The 18,930-nt window shown below is 34.8% G+C and overlaps 5 protein-coding genes across 6 annotated transcripts; 3 read left to right on the top strand and 2 right to left on the bottom strand.

The window, feature by feature from the left end:
* The first annotated feature begins 697 nt into the window (after positions 1–697).
* Positions 698–1,325, top strand: LOC105976028 (ephrin-A3 protein). Its single transcript, XM_088822976.1, has one exon. The coding sequence runs from the start codon at positions 805–807 to the stop codon at positions 1,120–1,122; it is 318 nt and encodes a 105-aa protein (XP_088679102.1). The 5' UTR covers positions 698–804; the 3' UTR covers positions 1,123–1,325.
* KOM (Rhomboid-related intramembrane serine protease family protein) lies at positions 1,236–4,073 on the bottom strand. Its single transcript, XM_013001307.2, has 6 exons — positions 3,609–4,073; positions 2,574–2,737; positions 2,328–2,491; positions 1,976–2,241; positions 1,760–1,886; positions 1,236–1,633 (listed from the first exon to the last, which is right to left on the bottom strand). Exons 1-6 carry the CDS (start codon positions 3,932–3,934, stop codon positions 1,511–1,513), a joined length of 1,170 nt encoding a protein of 389 aa, XP_012856761.1. The 5' UTR covers positions 3,935–4,073; the 3' UTR covers positions 1,236–1,510.
* Positions 4,074–6,303: 2,230 nt separating this feature from the next.
* On the top strand, positions 6,304–9,731 carry LOC105976008 (putative polygalacturonase). Its single transcript, XM_013001283.2, has 5 exons — positions 6,304–6,918; positions 7,768–7,888; positions 7,994–8,242; positions 8,381–8,534; positions 8,910–9,731. The coding sequence occupies exons 1-5, from the start codon at positions 6,493–6,495 to the stop codon at positions 9,442–9,444; spliced, it is 1,485 nt and encodes a 494-aa protein (XP_012856737.2). The 5' UTR covers positions 6,304–6,492; the 3' UTR covers positions 9,445–9,731.
* Positions 9,732–10,642: 911 nt separating this feature from the next.
* TLP8 (tubby like protein 8) lies at positions 10,643–13,403 on the top strand. The gene is made up of 8 exons (XM_013001389.2): positions 10,643–11,270; positions 11,375–11,489; positions 12,153–12,385; positions 12,479–12,575; positions 12,664–12,753; positions 12,865–12,957; positions 13,038–13,105; positions 13,212–13,403. Exons 1-8 carry the CDS (start codon positions 10,777–10,779, stop codon positions 13,285–13,287), a joined length of 1,266 nt encoding a protein of 421 aa, XP_012856843.2. The 5' UTR covers positions 10,643–10,776; the 3' UTR covers positions 13,288–13,403.
* Positions 13,404–14,194: 791 nt separating this feature from the next.
* On the bottom strand, positions 14,195–18,311 carry LOC105976097 (AP2-like ethylene-responsive transcription factor At1g16060). Of its 2 annotated transcripts, XM_088822974.1 has the most exons (7): positions 17,998–18,311; positions 17,785–17,867; positions 17,184–17,272; positions 17,007–17,080; positions 16,854–16,904; positions 15,960–16,036; positions 14,399–15,048 (listed from the first exon to the last, which is right to left on the bottom strand). In XM_088822974.1, the coding sequence occupies exons 1-7, from the start codon at positions 18,165–18,167 to the stop codon at positions 14,522–14,524; spliced, it is 1,071 nt and encodes a 356-aa protein (XP_088679100.1). In that variant the 5' UTR covers positions 18,168–18,311; the 3' UTR covers positions 14,399–14,521. The 2 variants fall into 2 exon arrangements, with proteins under 2 accessions (XP_088679099.1, XP_088679100.1); XM_088822973.1 differs by lacking the exons at positions 17,785–17,867; positions 17,998–18,311 and adding an exon at positions 17,612–17,712 and having other exon boundaries at positions 14,195–15,048.
* Positions 18,312–18,930: the final 619 nt, after the last annotated feature.

Below are 18,930 nucleotides of genomic sequence, written 5' to 3'. Positions count from 1 at the left end.
ATTCGTAAGTTTCTTTCTTGCAGATCTGTTGCAGGCTCCCTTTTTTTTTTTTAATTGAATAATTTAATGATAATGAATTTTGGTTTTTTGAGCTAGGTTTTTGGTCTGGGATAATTTATCCTGTCTGGTTTATATTACTGCTGCATCATTAATTGCATTTGGGGTTTTTTTTTTTAACGGCTAGGATTTAGCAATTAGAAATGGATGAATGTGTTTGTTGGTGATGATAGTTTTGCACAATTAATTCTATTATTATTTTTTGGTTGGAGTAAAGATAGATTTTTTTAAAAGTTTTTGTTTGCTTGATCCGACGAAAATAAGTGAAAATACGCGACGGATGGTTTTTCGGGTACTCCATTTGCACGTGTTTTGGATTTTGGATGACCAATTTTATCTAAATTTGTGAATTTAATTGAATTGGATTCATTTGCAAATGTCTATCTGTGCACCACACAAAAGCACCTAATCAGACATCTCGATTCTCAATTAAATGAATTGGCATAATTGACGAAGCTTTCGGTTTATATATAGAAATTATTGTTATTACATGAAATCTAGTTAGATGATTACCACTTTCGGTTATATCTCACGAGCGAGCTCTAATGCAACGGCGCTTAAACTTGCTGTTCATCTTTCAATATTTCAAACGATTTTTAGTTTCAAGATTGACTAAGTAACCGACTTGCTCATCCAATATCTCGTTTTCTCTTCGTGTACTTTCTTTAACCACCGCTTATTCGGACAAAAATCTGTTCTTAAAGCTGAATGAAAAAAAACATATGCAGGAATCTCTCTTCGTAAATTATGGCTCTCGACACTGTAATAACATCACCTCATAGGAGGACTCAGTCACAGAGTGTATTTGCTCCCGCAACACTAAAGAGACAGTATTCCACACGAGTTGCCGGCGAATTCGGAAGCTTTTCAACGCTCGTTCAGCGGCATAGGTTCCTTCTGACAGCTCTTTCTCTGCTTTCGTTTCTATGCATAATCTATCTCTACTTTGCTGTCACCCTTGGAGGGAGCGACACCTGTTCCGAATTTACGGGCGTCCAACGAGCATCTTGTCAACTCCAGCTGGCTAAAGCATCCATTGCCAAGGGAAAACTAAAGGTCTTCTAGTAACAATTTGTCGACTTTATAGTTGATTCGTTTCTTTGGGCCTACTTTATGAAATATCTTTAGGTTATATTCTTCTTTAACAAGCTCGATTCGTTATCGGGTCTATGTGGAAGTTTTTTTTTTTTTTTTTTTTTTTAATTTTATATTTTGTTCTCCTTTTGAGCAGAACAGATTTATAGCAGCCATGAAAATGAATTAATCAATCTCAAGTGTAGAATATCAGTATATGTAAGTATGAATTCGAGTTCATATTTCTTCCTCAAAGAAGACTATTCAAGAAATGACCTATATAGTACATTGTCTTCCTATATAGCAGAGCACATGTGTGTTTTTCCAAGTGTGTTTACTGTGTGTGCGTGCGTGTGTGTATAGACAGACCACGAATCTTCTACGAGCATATCAGATCACAGAGGTCGTGGATTCTTCCTTGTGAGATGTTAGTGAAGGGCAACACTCTGAAGTTGCCATTATTCGAGCAAGTCAAAGTCAGCTGCTCCAAATTTATCATTGTCTGCACAATCAAGAAAGAAAAAAAAAAAAAGAGCCAGAATCAACTCTAATTGCGCCACTTCTTTATATTTCTAAGAAATAGTACGATTTTAAGAGGCCACTGCGAGAATGATTTTTCGTTTATTACCTCACAAGTGACAGTTTTATCACTGCAGCTCCACCACTTGATGGGAACACAGTCAATATAACGGCACCAGCTACAGTATCGGTTCACATTTACTCCTTCCACAACCGCCACAACAACTCCAGCAAATCTGCATTAATATATTAATCACGAATCAAGAATCACTCTAATTTCACGCTTAAAAAACCGACAAAATTGGCCAAAGAACACAAAACTCACATAAGAGTGAAGATGACAAGAGAGACACTCCTCAAAACCGGTTTGTCGAACTTTTGCTTCAGTTTGAGGGGACGCTTCACATTGTAATCAAATATACCCCCTTTTGCTGGATACCCTAAGCCAACTTGTGGCTTGAATAGCAGCACAAAACCAGCAAGAAACCCCGATATAAATCCCCCGATATTCGAAAAATTGTTCACATATGGCATCAAACCAAGGATAGCATTCAATGTCAAGATGGTAAGAAGGACCATAATAGCTGCCAACTGAAATAAAACACGAAAAGTAATGTTGAATATAAGTAAAGATACCTAAGGCAAAGAACTATCAAAGTTATAACGAATATAAGTACTTTTTTCGTGTAAAATTTCCAATTCCAGATAAGCCCAGAAATCATTGCCCCAAGCAAGCCAAATAGTGCACCAGAGGAAGCAACTGATGACCTATCTTGAACGAATAGAACAGCCACAGAACTGCCGGTGAAAGCCGAAAGTATGTAGATAACTCCGGTTCTCACTGCAAATTATAAAACAGAAAGGAGCAATTAGATAACGCTTTTTTTCGGAGAGTAATGCGAGTTAAGAAGATGATACTTTACGTGGTCCAAACTCTTGCTCCATGTGAAGTCCGACGAAAACTACGCTAATGATATTGACGAGAAGATGGAAAACCCCTGCATGCAAGCATGGGCTTGTGAAAATACGCCACAGTTGATGATCTTTTACCAAATATCTTAGACGAAGAGCCCCCACTGTATCAAGCCTACACAAAGAAAACAATTTCCTCAATTAATGTAATCTTCCAATAAACGAAAAATCGGAAATTAATCAATATTCTGCTGAAGTTACTATTTAGATAATTCGGGAGCAATTTGGCCCATTAAAGCAACGAAATCAACCGAACTTAAGATTCGAAGTCTTACACACTGATTTTCATGACTAAGCATCAAAATATCTAACTCACCAAGAAGTGTACTTTCGATTGACCATAATACGAGAACAATGAAATACTATTACGTGTACATCACTTTTTGCATCACGTGAGCATTTTCTTACTAGCCAGCAACAAAATAAACTATTAGACTCATTGTTTGTTGAGAAAATTATCTTCTTGTGGATGTGCATAGAACAGCCAAAACATCACGAAAGTCTAATCCAGATTCTACATAACTTCAAATCCCGAGCCCATATAACGGGCGATTACAAATAATTTCAGTGAACAAATCTGATTTTTAAGTGCAAGTAGTATACATGACTTGAAATCCAAATTTTCGAAAAAACCCCGAATCACTCACAAACCCAACTTCTAACTAAGATAGACCGAAACAGGGAATCACCAAGTGAAATATAACACGTGAGCGACGACACATTGTTATAAGAGATTAAAATCAACAGTTCATCATCAAATTGGTACACAGAAAATAAAATATAGCATCAAACAAATATCAGGTGCAAAATCCTCAATTGAATCTACTCAAAACTAAAACATTTATCCGAGAAAGTCGAAACTAATCAGGGAAACACAAAATTGAATCACGCAAAACGAAAATTAACCCAATTGCAACAAAATTTGGATTCTGTAAATTGACCACAAATTACAGATCTCGGAAAAAAAGGAAGAAAAAGAGACTCACGCGGAAGACGAGGGGCCGAGCAATGGATTCTCGGAAAGCGGCTGAAAGGAGAACCTTCCGAGCTGTTTCAACGCGCACTGCGCGTGAGAATTACCCCAGCAATCGTTGACGATCATCGTGGCGGCAAAGGCAATCAAATGGAGGATGACGAACAGAGAGATTACCCAGGTGTTCTCCTTTCTCTGCGACAGCGGCCTGAAAAAGGGGAAGGGGATTCTCTGCTCTCTGAGCAGTTCTTCCGCCGTGAGCTCGGCCGAGAATCGCGGGTGCGGCGGCTGGACATGCTTCATTTCTATGTGCGTCTGGAGTTTCGGGGTTTCCGCCATTGGAGAGCTAGATTCGAAGAGAAGAAAACTGAGTTCTTGGGAAATTGAGAGAGAGGGTTTTTTGATTGAGAAACGGTTTACTTGATTTTGAAGAAGAGAGAGAGAGAGAGCTGATTTCTGGCTGTTGGTTTGGTTGATTGGATACAGCTGGCTGTGGCTTTGGCGGGAAACTGATTTTAAGGGGTGGCTTTGACATTATTTTGAGTTTAAAGGGGTGGCTTTGAAATTACTTTGATTTTATGGGGTGGTTTCGCAAATTACCAAGTTATGAGATTGAGTTGGATTTCTTTCTTTCTTTTAATATGTTTAGGCCTCGTTTGGTTGGCAATATAAGATTAGCCAAGATAAGATTAAATAATCCAATGAGACCCAATTATTTTATTGGAGCTTGAAAGGTGCAACAAAAAAAACTCATTAAAAGGCAAGATAAGCCAAGATAAGCAAGATAAGCCATGATTATATAATTTTGGCGGGTCGACCCGGCAAGTTATTGAGGATACCAAACATCAAATTAAGTCCAACTATTTAATTAATCATGGCTTATCTTGGCAACCAAACGGGGCCTTATAATATAACTCTTAACTTTACCCCTTCAATGCACGGAATTTTTTATATTTTTAAAAGATTATTATTATTATTATTTATTATTAATATTTTTTATTAGTATTAGAAATGGTTACACACTTGCACTTTATAAATAATTAAGTTGTTAAATTTAGGAGTTTCTAGGTAAATAAGATTTGTATCCTTGGAACTAATAATACTCTATTTCTCTAAGGGTGCATTTGGATGGAGGGACTTGGGGGAGTGATTTCAAATCCATAATAACAAATCCCTACTTGTTTGGATTGAGAGATTTGGAGATGGATTTCAAATCCTCACCCCTCCTTTTTAGTTGATTTTGGAGTAATAGTGATGGATTTCAAATGACTCCAAAATTGGAGTCATTTCAAATATATTCCCCAAATCAAATCCCTCCATCCAAATGGACCCTAAAGATGTTCATCCGCTCAGTTAGTTGATCGAACCGTGCCAAATCGAAAATTTGACACATGTTGAACACTGAACTGTTTATTTAGTTCGATATTCGGTGTTTTTAATTCCAAAATTTCAATAATGAGGTCTTACAAAATAATATATTTTATATGTTGTCTTATATATTATTTTATATGTATAATATTAATATTCGAGAAAATGTAATTTTCGTCCTTTAAGTTTGCACTAATTTCACATTTGGTCCTCCATTTTCACAAAATACACATATGGTCCCTCAAGTTTCAAAAATTAACACTTTTAATCATTTCCGTCAATTTTCCGTTGAAACTAACTGAATCAAGCGTTTGCCCATCGCTGCCTTAATTGGCGAACTAATTGTATTAACGGGAATGGCCAAAAGTGTTAAATTATTAAAAAGGGAGGGACCAAATGTGATTTTTGTGAAATATAAGGAACCAAATGTGAAACCGGTGCAAACTTAAGGGATGAAAGCTGTAATTTTCCCATTAATATTCAAACTATAATTTATTGTTTTTATACTAAAAATTATAGAAATAAATAAATATTCGACTTTCAATTAAATTTTAAATATTTATAATAATTTTGTTTGGTAATTCAGTAATTTATCAAACCGAACCATATATTTCAGTAAGATAAGTAGTATAAATTTTTGGTGTACCGAATAACCGATATGAAGTTTCAGTGCAATCTTTTAGAATTTTGTAATGAGTTAAATACAATTTACACCCATAAATATACATTTAGTAACATTTATCTCCCTAAAGTATCATTTATAACACTTATCCTTCAAGCATAATTTAATTTGTATTTTAAATTATAATGTCTTAAAAATTTCTCTTTTATTGAAAGGAAGAACTAAAAGAACAATTAAATTATAGAATTAAAAGTATCTGTTGAAAAATACAATATTTTAAAATTTAAAGATATTATGATGTGATGCGTACATATTTTATAAATAAGATTTAACCAATTAATCGAATATATTCATATCGATAAATTTTATGAAATCAATACATAACTAATATTAATCTTAAGTATTTAAATTTATTTTAGTTCATTGATTTCTTAAAATATATTTTCATTCATTATTATATAATATATATTAACTTTTAATTTTTTTCTCCAATAATTTAATTTTAGTTATGTTTCTACGTTTTATGATCCAATAATTAGATTGTCATGGTTTAAATTTTAATATAAAATAATTGATGTCGAGGGGGAAATGTTATAAATAATACTTGGGAAATGTTACAAATAATACTTTATAAACGATAAATGCTACGTATGTTATACTTCAGGGGTGCAAAGTGTATTTAACTCTTCTATAACCAATATTAGATAATAAAAATAATAAATAAATATTAAAAAAAAAAACGAAAAGCGAAAAACGAATACTGAGTGAAAAAAAGAGTGAAGTGAAATTTCCATTTCCGTTCCCCAAAGAACTCAGAATTCAAGAAATTTCGATTCATCATCAAATCGTTTTTCACCTCAGAATTTTCTCTCTATCTTCTGTTATTTAAATTCAAAGGTGTTTAACAATGGTGGAATCTTCAAGGCTTCTACCTGGCAGCAGCAGTTTCAGAATCAGACCCGAATCAAGGGGTCTGCTCCAATCGATCCCTGCAATTCTCTCATCCCACCGTATCCTACTCGCCGTAATCTGGGCCGTCGGATTCATCCTCATAATCTCCTGGCAGAAGTTAGCCGTCGATAGCTTCTGGGCCCCACCTCCCCGGCCGATTCCCAGGCTCCGGCCGATCGTCTTCAATCTCACCGATTTCGGAGGGGTGGGCGACGGCGTCACTCTGAATACCAAGGCTTTCGAGACGGCGGTTTCCGAGATCCGCCGCCGTGGTGGTGGGCAGCTCAATGTTGAGTCCGGCCGCTGGCTAACGGCGCCGTTTAACCTCACTAGCCACATGACTTTGTTTCTGGCCCAAAACGCCGTCGTTCTCGGAATTGATGTGAGTGACCATTATTACTTAATTTATTGTTTCTTCATAGCATTGGATAATTCATTTGTGTTGCAGAAGCTCGACAAATTAATACTCAATACACTAATAAACTCGTTTAATTAATAATTTCTTTCGGTCCTGACTCGTTAAAACTTGTGAAATTATTAGTTCGATAATATAATATTTCGATAAATTAATAGAATTTTTTTAGTCCAAACTGTATCAATTTATAGAGTTTAATTGTATCTTAGTTATTGTTTATTTTGTTTGCTTGCAAATTAGCTTCCTCGAAGTTGTGCAGAAATTTCGGAAAAAAAAACTTTGCTATATATGAATATTCTAGGGTAAATTACGGCCACCTCAGCTCAAATTATGAAAAAAACTTTTTTTATTTGGATAATTACAACCACCATTAACTATGAATCCTATTAAACTTACCTCACGGGTGTCAAATTTAGTGGAAGCTTCTAGATTATGTGAAATATTGTCCAGCTTGTACCTGTTTTACCCCATTCCAGCTCCACATTTTGAAACACGATGATCATAAGATGTGTCTCTTAGCTTGTACATATCAGATCGTGGTGCATCAGAAACTGCATTTTTGTACAAAATGAGCACAAAATAGAGAACATTCACGAAATCTAGAAGATTATGTTGAATTTGACACCATAAGGGTGGACGTGTAAGAAGATTCATAGTTTAGGGGTGGTTATAATTACCCAAACATGAGGGGTATTTTCGTCATTTGACCTTATCTCAGTGAAGTGGCCGTAATTTACCCATTAAAAAAAAGGTTAGTGAACAATGAGGAGAGACATCTGATATTAGAACCCTTTTTTGTCATATTGCATTCGACAGGATGAAAGGTACTGGCCACTGATGCCTCCTTTACCTTCTTACGGTTACGGAAGAGAACGAGCTGGACCGCGTTACGGAAGTTTGATCCACGGTCAGAATCTGAGAGATGTTGTAATAACAGGTCAGACTATATTTTTCTTGGTGTTGTTCGTCTGGTTGTTTTTTAAATTTCTTTTTTCTTCCTTTTGGTCGTTTAATAATACTCACCGGAGTAGACTTAAAACAGGGCATAACGGTACAATAAACGGACAAGGTCAGACATGGTGGACCAAATATCGAAAGAATCAACTGAACCACACACGGGGCCCACTCGTGCAGCTAATGTGGTCGAGAGATATTCATATATCTGATGTCACTCTTCGCGATTCTCCGTTCTGGACCCTTCATCCTTACGACTGTCAGAATGTTACTATCAGAAACGTCACGATATTGGCTCCACTCTCTGGTGCACCAAATACCGACGGAATTGATCCCGGTAAATTCTTAGGCTCTTAATTGACTTCTCGAATTATATCTCATTATGTGAGCTTCTTTCTTGATGTATTTTTCGCATTTTATATTGGTGATTTTGGGATTGGGATTACATGTCCAAATGTTTGATTCGTTTTTGCAGACTCGTGTGAGAATATGTTGATAGAGGATTGTTACATAAGTGTGGGTGATGATGGAATTGCAATCAAAAGCGGATGGGATCAGTATGGAATCGCTTACGGGCGCCCTTCTTCCAACATTCTCATACGTAATGTCATTGTTCGCTCTATGATAAGGTGTGTATGCTTATGCTAGTCTTTTGTACTCAATTCTTGCATTATTCTTTTATTGTTTATCAATTAAGGCCTCGTTTGGTTTCCAAGATAGGGTAAGCGAAGATAAAGATTAAATAATCTAATGAAAACCCAATTTTGTTATCGGACAATGGGAGGTCCAATAAATTATCTCTAGTAAATCAAGATAGGCTAATGATAAAAATAATATTTTGGGGTCGACCCGGAAAATTATTGGGTTTAAAAAACATCCAACAAAGTCCAACTATTTCATTAATGCAACCAAACAAGGCTAAAATGTGTGTGTGTGTGTGTGTGTGTGTATGTGTGAAGAAATTGCTGTTATTTCTTTGTATTGATGCCTTAAAAATACAACAGTGCAGGAGTATCGATAGGCAGTGAAATGTCAGGTGGAGTCTCGAATATAACAATCGAAAATCTCCTCGTTTGGAACTCGAAAAGGGGCATTAGAATCAAGACGAGCGCAGGTAGGGGCGGATATGTCCGAAAAGTAAATTACCGAAATCTGACACTGGATAATGTGAGGGTGGGTATTGTGATCAAGACCGATTACAACGAGCATCCAGACGAAGGGTTCGATCCAAAAGCCCTCCCAATTATCGAAGACATAAGCTTTGATGGGGTCCGCGGAAACGGGGTTCGAATTCCCGTTCGAATCTACGGAAGCCCGGAAATTCCGGTGAGGAACGTCACTTTCCGAGACGTGTTGATCGGAATTACTTACAAGAAGAAAAGAATATTCCAGTGTTCTTTCGTACAGGGGCGTGTGATTGGTAGGATTTTTCCTGCCCCGTGCGATGATCTTGATTTGTACGATGAAGAAGGGAATCTTGTGAGGCAGTCGAAGGTGACGTCTCGGAATAATGTTACGGAGGTGGATTATGATTCGTGAGGGAGTGGAAGGTTCTAGAAGTTTCCGGAGAAGATTGTTGAATGGCGGATTTGTTTGAGGTTTGGTTCAGTGTGGACCGGGGAAGAAGATGTTAGAACCTCCTCAAAAAGCGTCGTGTTTCTGTCGTAATATCGGACGAGGTGGTACTATGCGACTCTTTGACAGTGTTCAAGAAAGTGGAAAGTTATGAACTTTGTCCAAATTGGAAAGTAAACAATTGAAGATGTGGAGTTTCAGAAATGCTTACAATTGAAAAGAAAAATGTATAGATGTATGTATTTGTGTATTAGTATTAGTATTAGTGTTAGATATTGTTAGTGGTTTGATATGCCAATATGAGGATAGAGTTAATGGAGGAATGATTGATGTGGCGGAGAAAGTGGCGGCGATGGGCCGTGGTTCCGCGGCGGCGGCAGTTATGGAAACTTTAGAAGTAGAAAACTTGACTTAAGAGACTTCAAATTTCTTATGAAAACATAAACCTTTGTTTCATAGATGTGCACTGGCTAACATAAACTTTGTTTAATATATGATGTAAGGTCAAATTAAAAATAAAAATAAAAAATCTTTTTATTTGGGTAATTCAATTCCCACTAATTGTGAATCTTCTTACACGTTCATCTTTATGGTGTCAAATTCATCAAACTTCTAGGTTTTGTGAAGTATTCTTTAGTTTGAACTCACTCGTTTTGTGAAAACTACATTTTTTTATGAACCACAATCTGATATTTACAAGTCAAGAAACATGTTTATATAATCATCTTGTTTCAAAATGTGGAGCCCAAATTGGGTAAAATATGTACAAACTGGATAATATTCCACATAATCTAAAAGATTACACTAAATTTGACACCACATGAGTGGATGTGTAAGAAGATTCATAGTTAATGAGTGATTATAATTACACAAACGAGAGCGAGTTTTCGTAATTTGACATTACTTCAGATGCGACCGTAATTTACCCTTATTTAAGAATATTTATAGGATTCGTATAGTTTTCATAATAGTTTTTCCAAAGTATGTGATACATTTCAAATTTACTGGCTCTTATTTCCACCCAACAACAATATAAAGACAACATAGAAAACACACACAACACACACTCCCCCACTAGTCAAAAGTCCCACCCAAACTCATTTAAAAAGTTACCGTTTAAAGTTTAAACTTTTTAAACACCACCCAAATTCCACAACACACTAATTCAAAATTTTCAAATTCAAATAGCCGTTGCTTGCTTTCCATTAATGGCACCAAGAAAAAACATAAATCTTTTTTTCTTGTTCAACTAAAACAAAATTCTCTTTCTCTCTCCACAAACCCATTACGAAACCCATGGCCGGTGGTTGCAAGAAAACCGCCACCATCTCACGGCAGTCTTCCTGCACCTCCACCCACCGCAACCCCCTCATCCAGCAGAACCACCACCACCACCGCACCTCCAGCGACGGCGGCGGCGGAAATGGTGTTTCTCTTGGATCCCACATACGCCGCAACGATAACAACAATAAAGAGAATATTGCCGCTGCCCCAAATGCCAAGCCCGGAAAATTGCATTACGACGACGACAAGGAAAACACAAACCCTAACGATGATGGGAAGAATCTAATCTTGAAAGATTTCTCCGATTGGAAGTCCCAGATGAAGGAAAATCTATTGAAGCCTTCTTCACTCCAGGTGTGCATAAAAAAGAACGAGCCCGATTCGGTTATCGGGCTGAAGAAATGGGAATCTCTCGATTCGGAGAAACCGAACGCAGCCGCCGATGTGTGGGACTATTCGGATTCGGAAGCTGCACCTGTTTCTTCTTGGTCCACTTTGCCTAATAGGTCTGAAATTTGAATTTATTTTTTTATTGAAAAAATAACAAAAAGTTTTTTTTTTTTTTTTAATTGAAGTTGGAGAAATAAAGATTGAATTTTTGTTTTTGCAGGGCATTGTTGTGCAGGCCGTTGCCGCTGGATGTCGGGAGGTGTTCGTGTATCATAGTGAAGGAATCGTCGCCTGATGGATTCGATGGTGGAACTTTGTACACATTGTATACTAATGTAAGATTTTTTTATTTTTTTTTTCAAGTTTGTTTTGCTATGTTTCTTGAATTTCGTGATTAGTATGTTTCGGCCTCGTTTGGGAATGTTGATAAGATTGAATTGATTATGATTACTAATGTAAGATTTTTTTATTTTTTTTTTCAAGTTTGTTTTGCTATGTTTCTTGAATTTCGTGATTAGTATGTTTCGGCCTCGTTTGGGAATGTTGATAAGATTGAATTGATTATGATTACATTGTTCTATCTTAATGTAATTTGTGATTATCTTGTATTTGGTATTTATGATTATACAAGGATTGTATTAGGTAATGTGTAAGAGACTCAATATCATTCATATTCATATGTATGATTGAATATCGGGCCCGTTTTTAATCACCGCCTTCAAAACTATACTCCCAAACGAGGGCCCCGTTTTTTGATACACCTTGATTATATTGTCTATCTAGTCCTATCCTTTGTTCCCAAACGAGGCGTTTTTTTTTTCAAACTTGATGTTTTTTTTTTCCTATATCGGAAACAAATTCAACTATTCGTGTGTGCATTTTCACCCGCATTTGCTTCTTGTAGACGATTTACGAACTGAAAAATTGATGTCAAACTATGTAATATTCTCTCACGACTTGTGATGATGTAATTCTGATTTTCGATTACGGCACCGTAGGAGGGTAAGGGGAGGCAAAATCGGAAACTAGCGGTGGCTCATCACAGAAGGCGAAGAGGAAGATCGGAATTCACGATCGCTCAAAATACTAAAGGCATCGCGTCTCACTCGGACGATAGTTTAATCGGGACCGTCACTTCCAATATTATCGGATCGAAATATCGTATATGGGATCAGGGCCATTGTCTAAAATCCTCGAGCAAGAAAAACCCGAAGCTATTGGCTTCTGTGAAGTAAGATATTCGTTGCATATATATATTCTTAGATGGTTACGATTTTCGATTTTCGGATATTGATCGTTTTCTTTTGTCGCGTCAAATGAATAGTTTTACGGCTACTGTATCGACGTGGACCGGAAACTATCGAAGTATGAAGGCATGGATACCGAAGCACCAATCCATGCAGCTAAAGAATACAAATCAGGTTTACAAAATAAAATTAATAAAGTTTCTTGATTTTCTTTTTTCTTATTTTTTTTTTTACAATATTTAATTATCTAATTTTATTATAGATACAACATATCAATGGATTACCGACTGAATGGGAGGCGAACAAGGATAAAGTTCATCAGCTATTCTCAAAGATCCCTTCTTACAACAAGGCAAGATTTTTTTCTCGATTAAATCGTAATTTTGGTACTTCTTACAATGAATAATGCCGCCTCTCGAAAATTTAGTCTTGACCGATTTTTTTCTGCGTTGTGTTTCGTTAGTTTACGAAACAGTACGAGTTGGATTTCAGAGATAGAGGAAGGGCAGGTCTTAAAATCCAGAGCTCGGTAAAGAACTTCCAATTAACTTTGGAGGTGAGTTTTTAACTTTTCGAATAATATTTTTTTTTTATTTTAAATATACAATTCTAAATGCTTTATTCGATGATCGATAGAGAAACGGGAAGCAAACGATACTTCAACTCGGGAGGCTGGGGAAGTCTAAATATGTGATGGATTACAGGTAATTTTCGTTTAACTGTTCGCTATTTTTCTTTTTACCGGTTTTTTTCTTTTTTTTTGAAATACGAAGAAACTAATTGCAGCTAAAAAAACAAATTGTAATGCAGATATCCATTGACTGGCTATCAAGCATTCTGCATGTGTTTGGCTTCCATTGATTCAAAACTCTGCTGCTCAGTTTAAGTAAAAAAAAAAGTAAAATGTTTTCACCTTTGTAATTTAGTTTAACTGTGTTGATCAAAATGTATTGATCATATTAGAAGATGTAATTTTGTGGTTGATGGTTTGATGATTCTTCATTGCTTTTTCGAGTTTTCCTTATATATTTAGGCCCCGTTTGGTTGCCAAGATAAGCCATGATTAACTAAATAGTTGGACTTAATTTGATGTTTGGTATCCTCAATAACTTGCCGGGTCGACCCGCCAAAATTATATAATCATGGCTTATCTTGCCTTTTAATGAGTTTTTTTTGTTGGACCTTTCAAGCTCCAATAAAATAATTCGGTCTCATTAGATTATTTAGTCTTATCTTGGCTAATCTTATCTTGTCAACCAAACGGGGCCTTAGAAAATGACTAACATAATACCTTGCCAGCAGAGAGGTGTTTATATTAATATTAGACTAATTGAAAAAAAAAATATTTTATATTTAAAATAGGGTAAATTATGGTCACGCGTAAAATTACGAAAAAACTCCTCATGTTAAGCTAATTACAACCACACACTCAACTATGAATCTTCTTACACATCCACTCTTGCGGTGTCAAATTTAGTAGAATCTTCTTGATTATGTGGAATATTTCTCCAATTTAGTGTTTTACCCCATTCGAGCTCAACATTTTGAAACAAGATGATTATAAGATGCGTCTCTTGGCTTGTAAATATCGTATTGTAGTGCATCAGAAACTGCATTTTTGCACAAAACGAGTACAAACTAGATAAGATTTAGAAGATTCATACTCGAGAGGATGATTGTAATTACCCAAACATGGAAGATTTGTTTTTATAATTTAACATTACTCTAGAGATGGCCGTAATTTACCCTATAAAATAGAATATAAAATATTGTATTAAATACATTAGGGAAAAGGGAAAAAAAGAAAGGACTAGGGGCCAATAAAATTATAATTTATAAGTTTGCTCAAACTTTACACACAAAAATGAAAATTTTGAAAATATTATTGTAACAAAAAGAATACTTTTATTAGAACATCTAAGATCTCAAAATGAATATATAATTATTCATCTTTGTTTATCCATCCTAACTTCTTCCTCCAAGTAAATTTCTAAGTATCATCCAAGAATTGATCTTTTGATCTTTCTAATAAATAATAAATATGAATTTCAAATTCTATATTTTCATTTTTTTTTTTATATTTTCAAATAAATATGAATCATTGCTTAATTTCCGTCGTCCTAAGTGTCAAGCTCACAGTGGAACATTGACGACGCGAATGAATCATAGTCTCCAAAGACAATGTCATGCTCCTCAACGAAGCTGCTCGAATCTTGAATATCGAACGATGTCTGAATATGATCGGGAAAACTGCTCTTGGGTGGGTCCGGCTCCGAGTTGCTAGATGAGTTGCTACATGTTGCGGTTTGCTTCAACATTTCCTTGAACTTGGAAGATTGCAACAAAATCCCTAGGGCTGATGTGGCATTGGCCCCACTAGGGTACGCCGAGATTCCGGTGGTTTCAGTAGGGCTAGGGCTTTCCCGGTGGTGGTCCAGCAAGTCCAACCCTAATTGTTGACCGGGATTCTGCATGGTCGTACTAACTTCAGTGTCACCGTTAGGGGTATTTTCGGAATTGTCAGGATTGTTCTCAAGAGGTCGAAGCCATTTGACGTAACGGCTGAGGTCGAAGTTGGTGACGGCGTTAAGCCCACGATACTCTATCGCTGCCATATCGTACGCAGTCGCCGCTTCTTCCTGAGTGGCTAAAAAAAATGACAAGCCAAAAAGGTTAGAGGGGTAATATGGGAAATTCAAGTAGCTACTACTTACACAATTAAATGCTACATTGAATTATGATTTGCATGAGAAATTTGGTGAGATTTGGGTGAGGAAACATTGTATTGGATGTTGAAAGTACTATATATTATAACAATTGACCACCACTAACTAATTTGAATTTTATTTGTAGGGTAGTTGAATGTTGATGATCTATGCATATAATTTGGCCAACCACATTTTCTTGCTTTAATTCCCACTTACTAACCATTTGCAATTATATGCCTTTGGCCATATGCACATTTACTTTACACCTTAGTGGATCTTAGATGTGGACCTCAAATTTTAATATTGTCATATATATATATATATATATATATATATATATATATATATATATATATATATATATATATATATATATATATATATATATATATATATATATATATATATATATATATATATATATATATATATATAACTAATTTAACTATACATATTTGGTCTTATCAAGAATTACAAATAGTTTGGAAATACTTGTAAATCCATCAAATGACAAGTGGCAAGAACAAGGGTTGCCCTACTTTGTTTATTTGATTGGATTGTGATGTTTATGTTTGGTTGTTAATGTAGGTAACCAATTTTTTTGTTTTATAATTGTAGTCCACATTTTTATTCAAATATTTAAAACTTTATTTTGTCCTAGAGTTACATCTCCACGTTTGAAAGTTTATCCCTATCAATCAAGCATATCACAAATGAGACTATAACATAATATATTAAATCGATAATTTAATATTTCGCTGAACTAATAGAATTTTGCTGACCTCAATTGTATTAATTTATAGAGGTTTAACTGTAAATAAATAAGAATAGAATCTTCAAGTGAACTTACCGTATGTACCAAGGTAGAGATATTTGTTGCCAAAGACTCTCCCAATACGAGCTTCCCATCTTCCATTGTGATGATGTCTGCATTTACAAAATACTATCAATATTTACTATATAAAACTACACCAAAATTAAAAAATGTCCTTGTAATGTCATTTTTTGCCATTTTGAATGCCAAAATTGAATAAAAATATTAAAAATAGACATCAAACTCCATACCTACTACAACTTAAATTCAAAATAATAAGGAGGATTCATTAAATTTTGGGCATTTTTTGGTGTTAGAAGTTAGATGAGAAAAAGTAGCATTACATTCTCACTATAAGTGAGAAGTCAAAAAGAATGGGGCCACTTTGTTATTTATGAAAAGTAGCATTTTAATGTAGTTGGCAAATTGTACACTTTTTTTAGAGCAATTAATCAGTTCCATGCCTAGTAGCTCTCTATGTTAACTTGCCTTTCTTTCTTTATCATTAATTTTTTTTCTTAATTAACTTGATCATCTTTAAAAATTACTTAAAATTCAAGTGTGTACTTAGAAGAAGATATGTGTTTACAGCTTGTTCGGTTACCGCTATAAGGTTCCACTGACTAGATAGTATCAGCTAATAATACGTTCCCTTGGCAAGATTCATATTTTTTCAAACAAGCTACTAAAATCAAAGTTCGCTATCAAATTAGTAGCACCCCTGCGATTAATTTAATATGGAGTGACTAAACAAGTAATAGATTGTTCTATCATTCAAACTTCATGTTAATTAACAGATTTAATACAAGATCGAATCCAACGAACAGAACGTCTTACTAACTAAATAATTAATCAGTCAGTAGAGAATTAATCCAATATAGGTAACCGAACGAGCTCTTAGTATTTTATATGTTGTTTATTAGTACGTACCTTGCCACGCCTCTATATTTCGACACTCCTCGAGAAAATCCACTGCTTTTCCTGGAATTTAGTTTTGCAAAAGAACATTTTGAATATATATATATATATATATATATATATACTATTGAAATTTATAATAACTATATATTATATATAATATACCTTCTTAATGAACCAATGTACTCTTCCTTAGATTGGCCTTCCATTTCCATAATCTCTTTTTGATAGGTTAAGAGCTATATTTTTATACCAAACAATTAATATGATCATAAATTTATGTTAATTAATTAATTAATAAGAAAAATAAATAAAAATTTAAATAAAATAGAAATAATTTACAGGAAAATTAAGGATGGTATCTTGTCCCCAATACTTCAATGCAGCCAAGTCATACGCATGTGCAGCTGCTGCTTCGTCATCGTAGGCCCCTAAATTAAAATTATAAATAAATAAATAATAAATTAAAAATTAAATTAAAAAAAAAAAAAGAAAAAGAAAAAAAAAGGATAAGATCAATTGAACAAAGCCAAAAGTAATCAAATCAAAAAGCCGATCATCACTAAAAAAAAAAAAGTCTGACTTTTATTACTGCTTCTTTTATTTCTTTTTTTTTTTTTTTTTGTTTTCCGGATTTAGATTTTGTGAAGTAAGATTTTGTTTTTTACCTTTTTATTTATTTTATTGTTGATGAAATAATGAGAATAATCAGATAATAAAATAATAATAGTAATAATAATTAATAATAATAATACGGTCAAAGTACGTACCTAAATATACTGCATTCACGTAGGATCCACCATAACCACCATTTATGTACGTAGAGCAAAATCAAGAAAAAGGGCAAAATCGGTAAACCGTATTATTATTACGTATAATTTTTAAATCCAAAAAAAAAAAAAAAAAAAAAAAATTGGAAAATGAGTGATGAGAGAAATGAAACCTTGTCTTCCTTTCTTGTTCTGAGACTCATTCCAGCAATTTTTATCCCACAAATGAGCTTCATACCTCCCCGTCCATCGGTGCCTGTGAAATGACCATTTTGCCCCTCTCAAATATTCATCATACATAAATTAAAAAAAAAATAATAAAAATTAATAGTAATGAATCAACATGTTTGCATGCATAAAAAATATATACGAAGCGAAAAAATTACCGAGTAACGCCCCGGTGAATCGAGCTACGTTGCTGTGGAGACTGTCGGGGGGAGCTTTTTCGTGTTCGTTTAGCTTTGGCAGCGTTCTTGTTATTGTTATTGTTATTGTTCTTGACAGTGATGTCAGCAACGACGTCACTGTTCTTCTTCGGCCTCGAAGATCTCACCATGAAATCTCACTTCTAGAGAGAGAAAATATATCCCCTCAATTCTCAAATATTGCGCACGTGACTTTTATATATAGTTTTGATGAGAAGGTGTGTGTATATATATAATTTGCTAACTGAAAACTATAAGACCAATTCCTCCAATGAGAAAGGAGAGCCCAAATATAAGTGTGTGTGAAGATTTGGGGGTGGGGGTGGGGGTGGGGGTAGGGTGGGGGTGAGGGGGTGGCCGGGTGGGGTAGGGGTAGGGGTGGCAAAACTAGAGAGAGGAGAGCCGGCTGAAAAAAATGGTGGTTTTTTTGTAATTAGTGGCCGTCTTTGAAAGGGCTAAGTAGTGTGTAATGGTGTATATATGTGTGTTGTCCTCACTCGATGATTTATTTAGGGCTCGTTCGGTTACGTACGTCGAATTAATTTGGATTAGGGATTGAATTAATATCTTACTGGTTGATTAATTAATTAGTTAGTTAACAATAATTATATTCTGATTTATATTATTTTCGGTATAAATCGTACTTTTTTTTGTTTTCGGGCTAGGTAGGCTAAATATCACTTATAGTCCCTTATATTATAATTTAGTTTCGTTTTAGTTCATCGTGTTTTTATTGTCTCATTTTCATCTCTTGATGCTACAATACAGTTTATTACAGTCCTCCAGTGTATAATTTGGGTTAACTTAACGAATTTTTTTTATTTCATGGATGGAATATTCCGTTATTGTGATTATATTTAATAAACTATGAATAAAAGAGTAGCAATACAAAAA

This window comes from Erythranthe guttata, chromosome 9, assembly GCF_056151865.1.
Source record: "Erythranthe guttata isolate IM_541 chromosome 9, IM_541, whole genome shotgun sequence".
NCBI classification, from domain to species: domain Eukaryota; kingdom Viridiplantae; phylum Streptophyta; class Magnoliopsida; order Lamiales; family Phrymaceae; genus Erythranthe; species Erythranthe guttata.
This window is presented reverse-complemented; position numbering and strand designations above follow the sequence as displayed.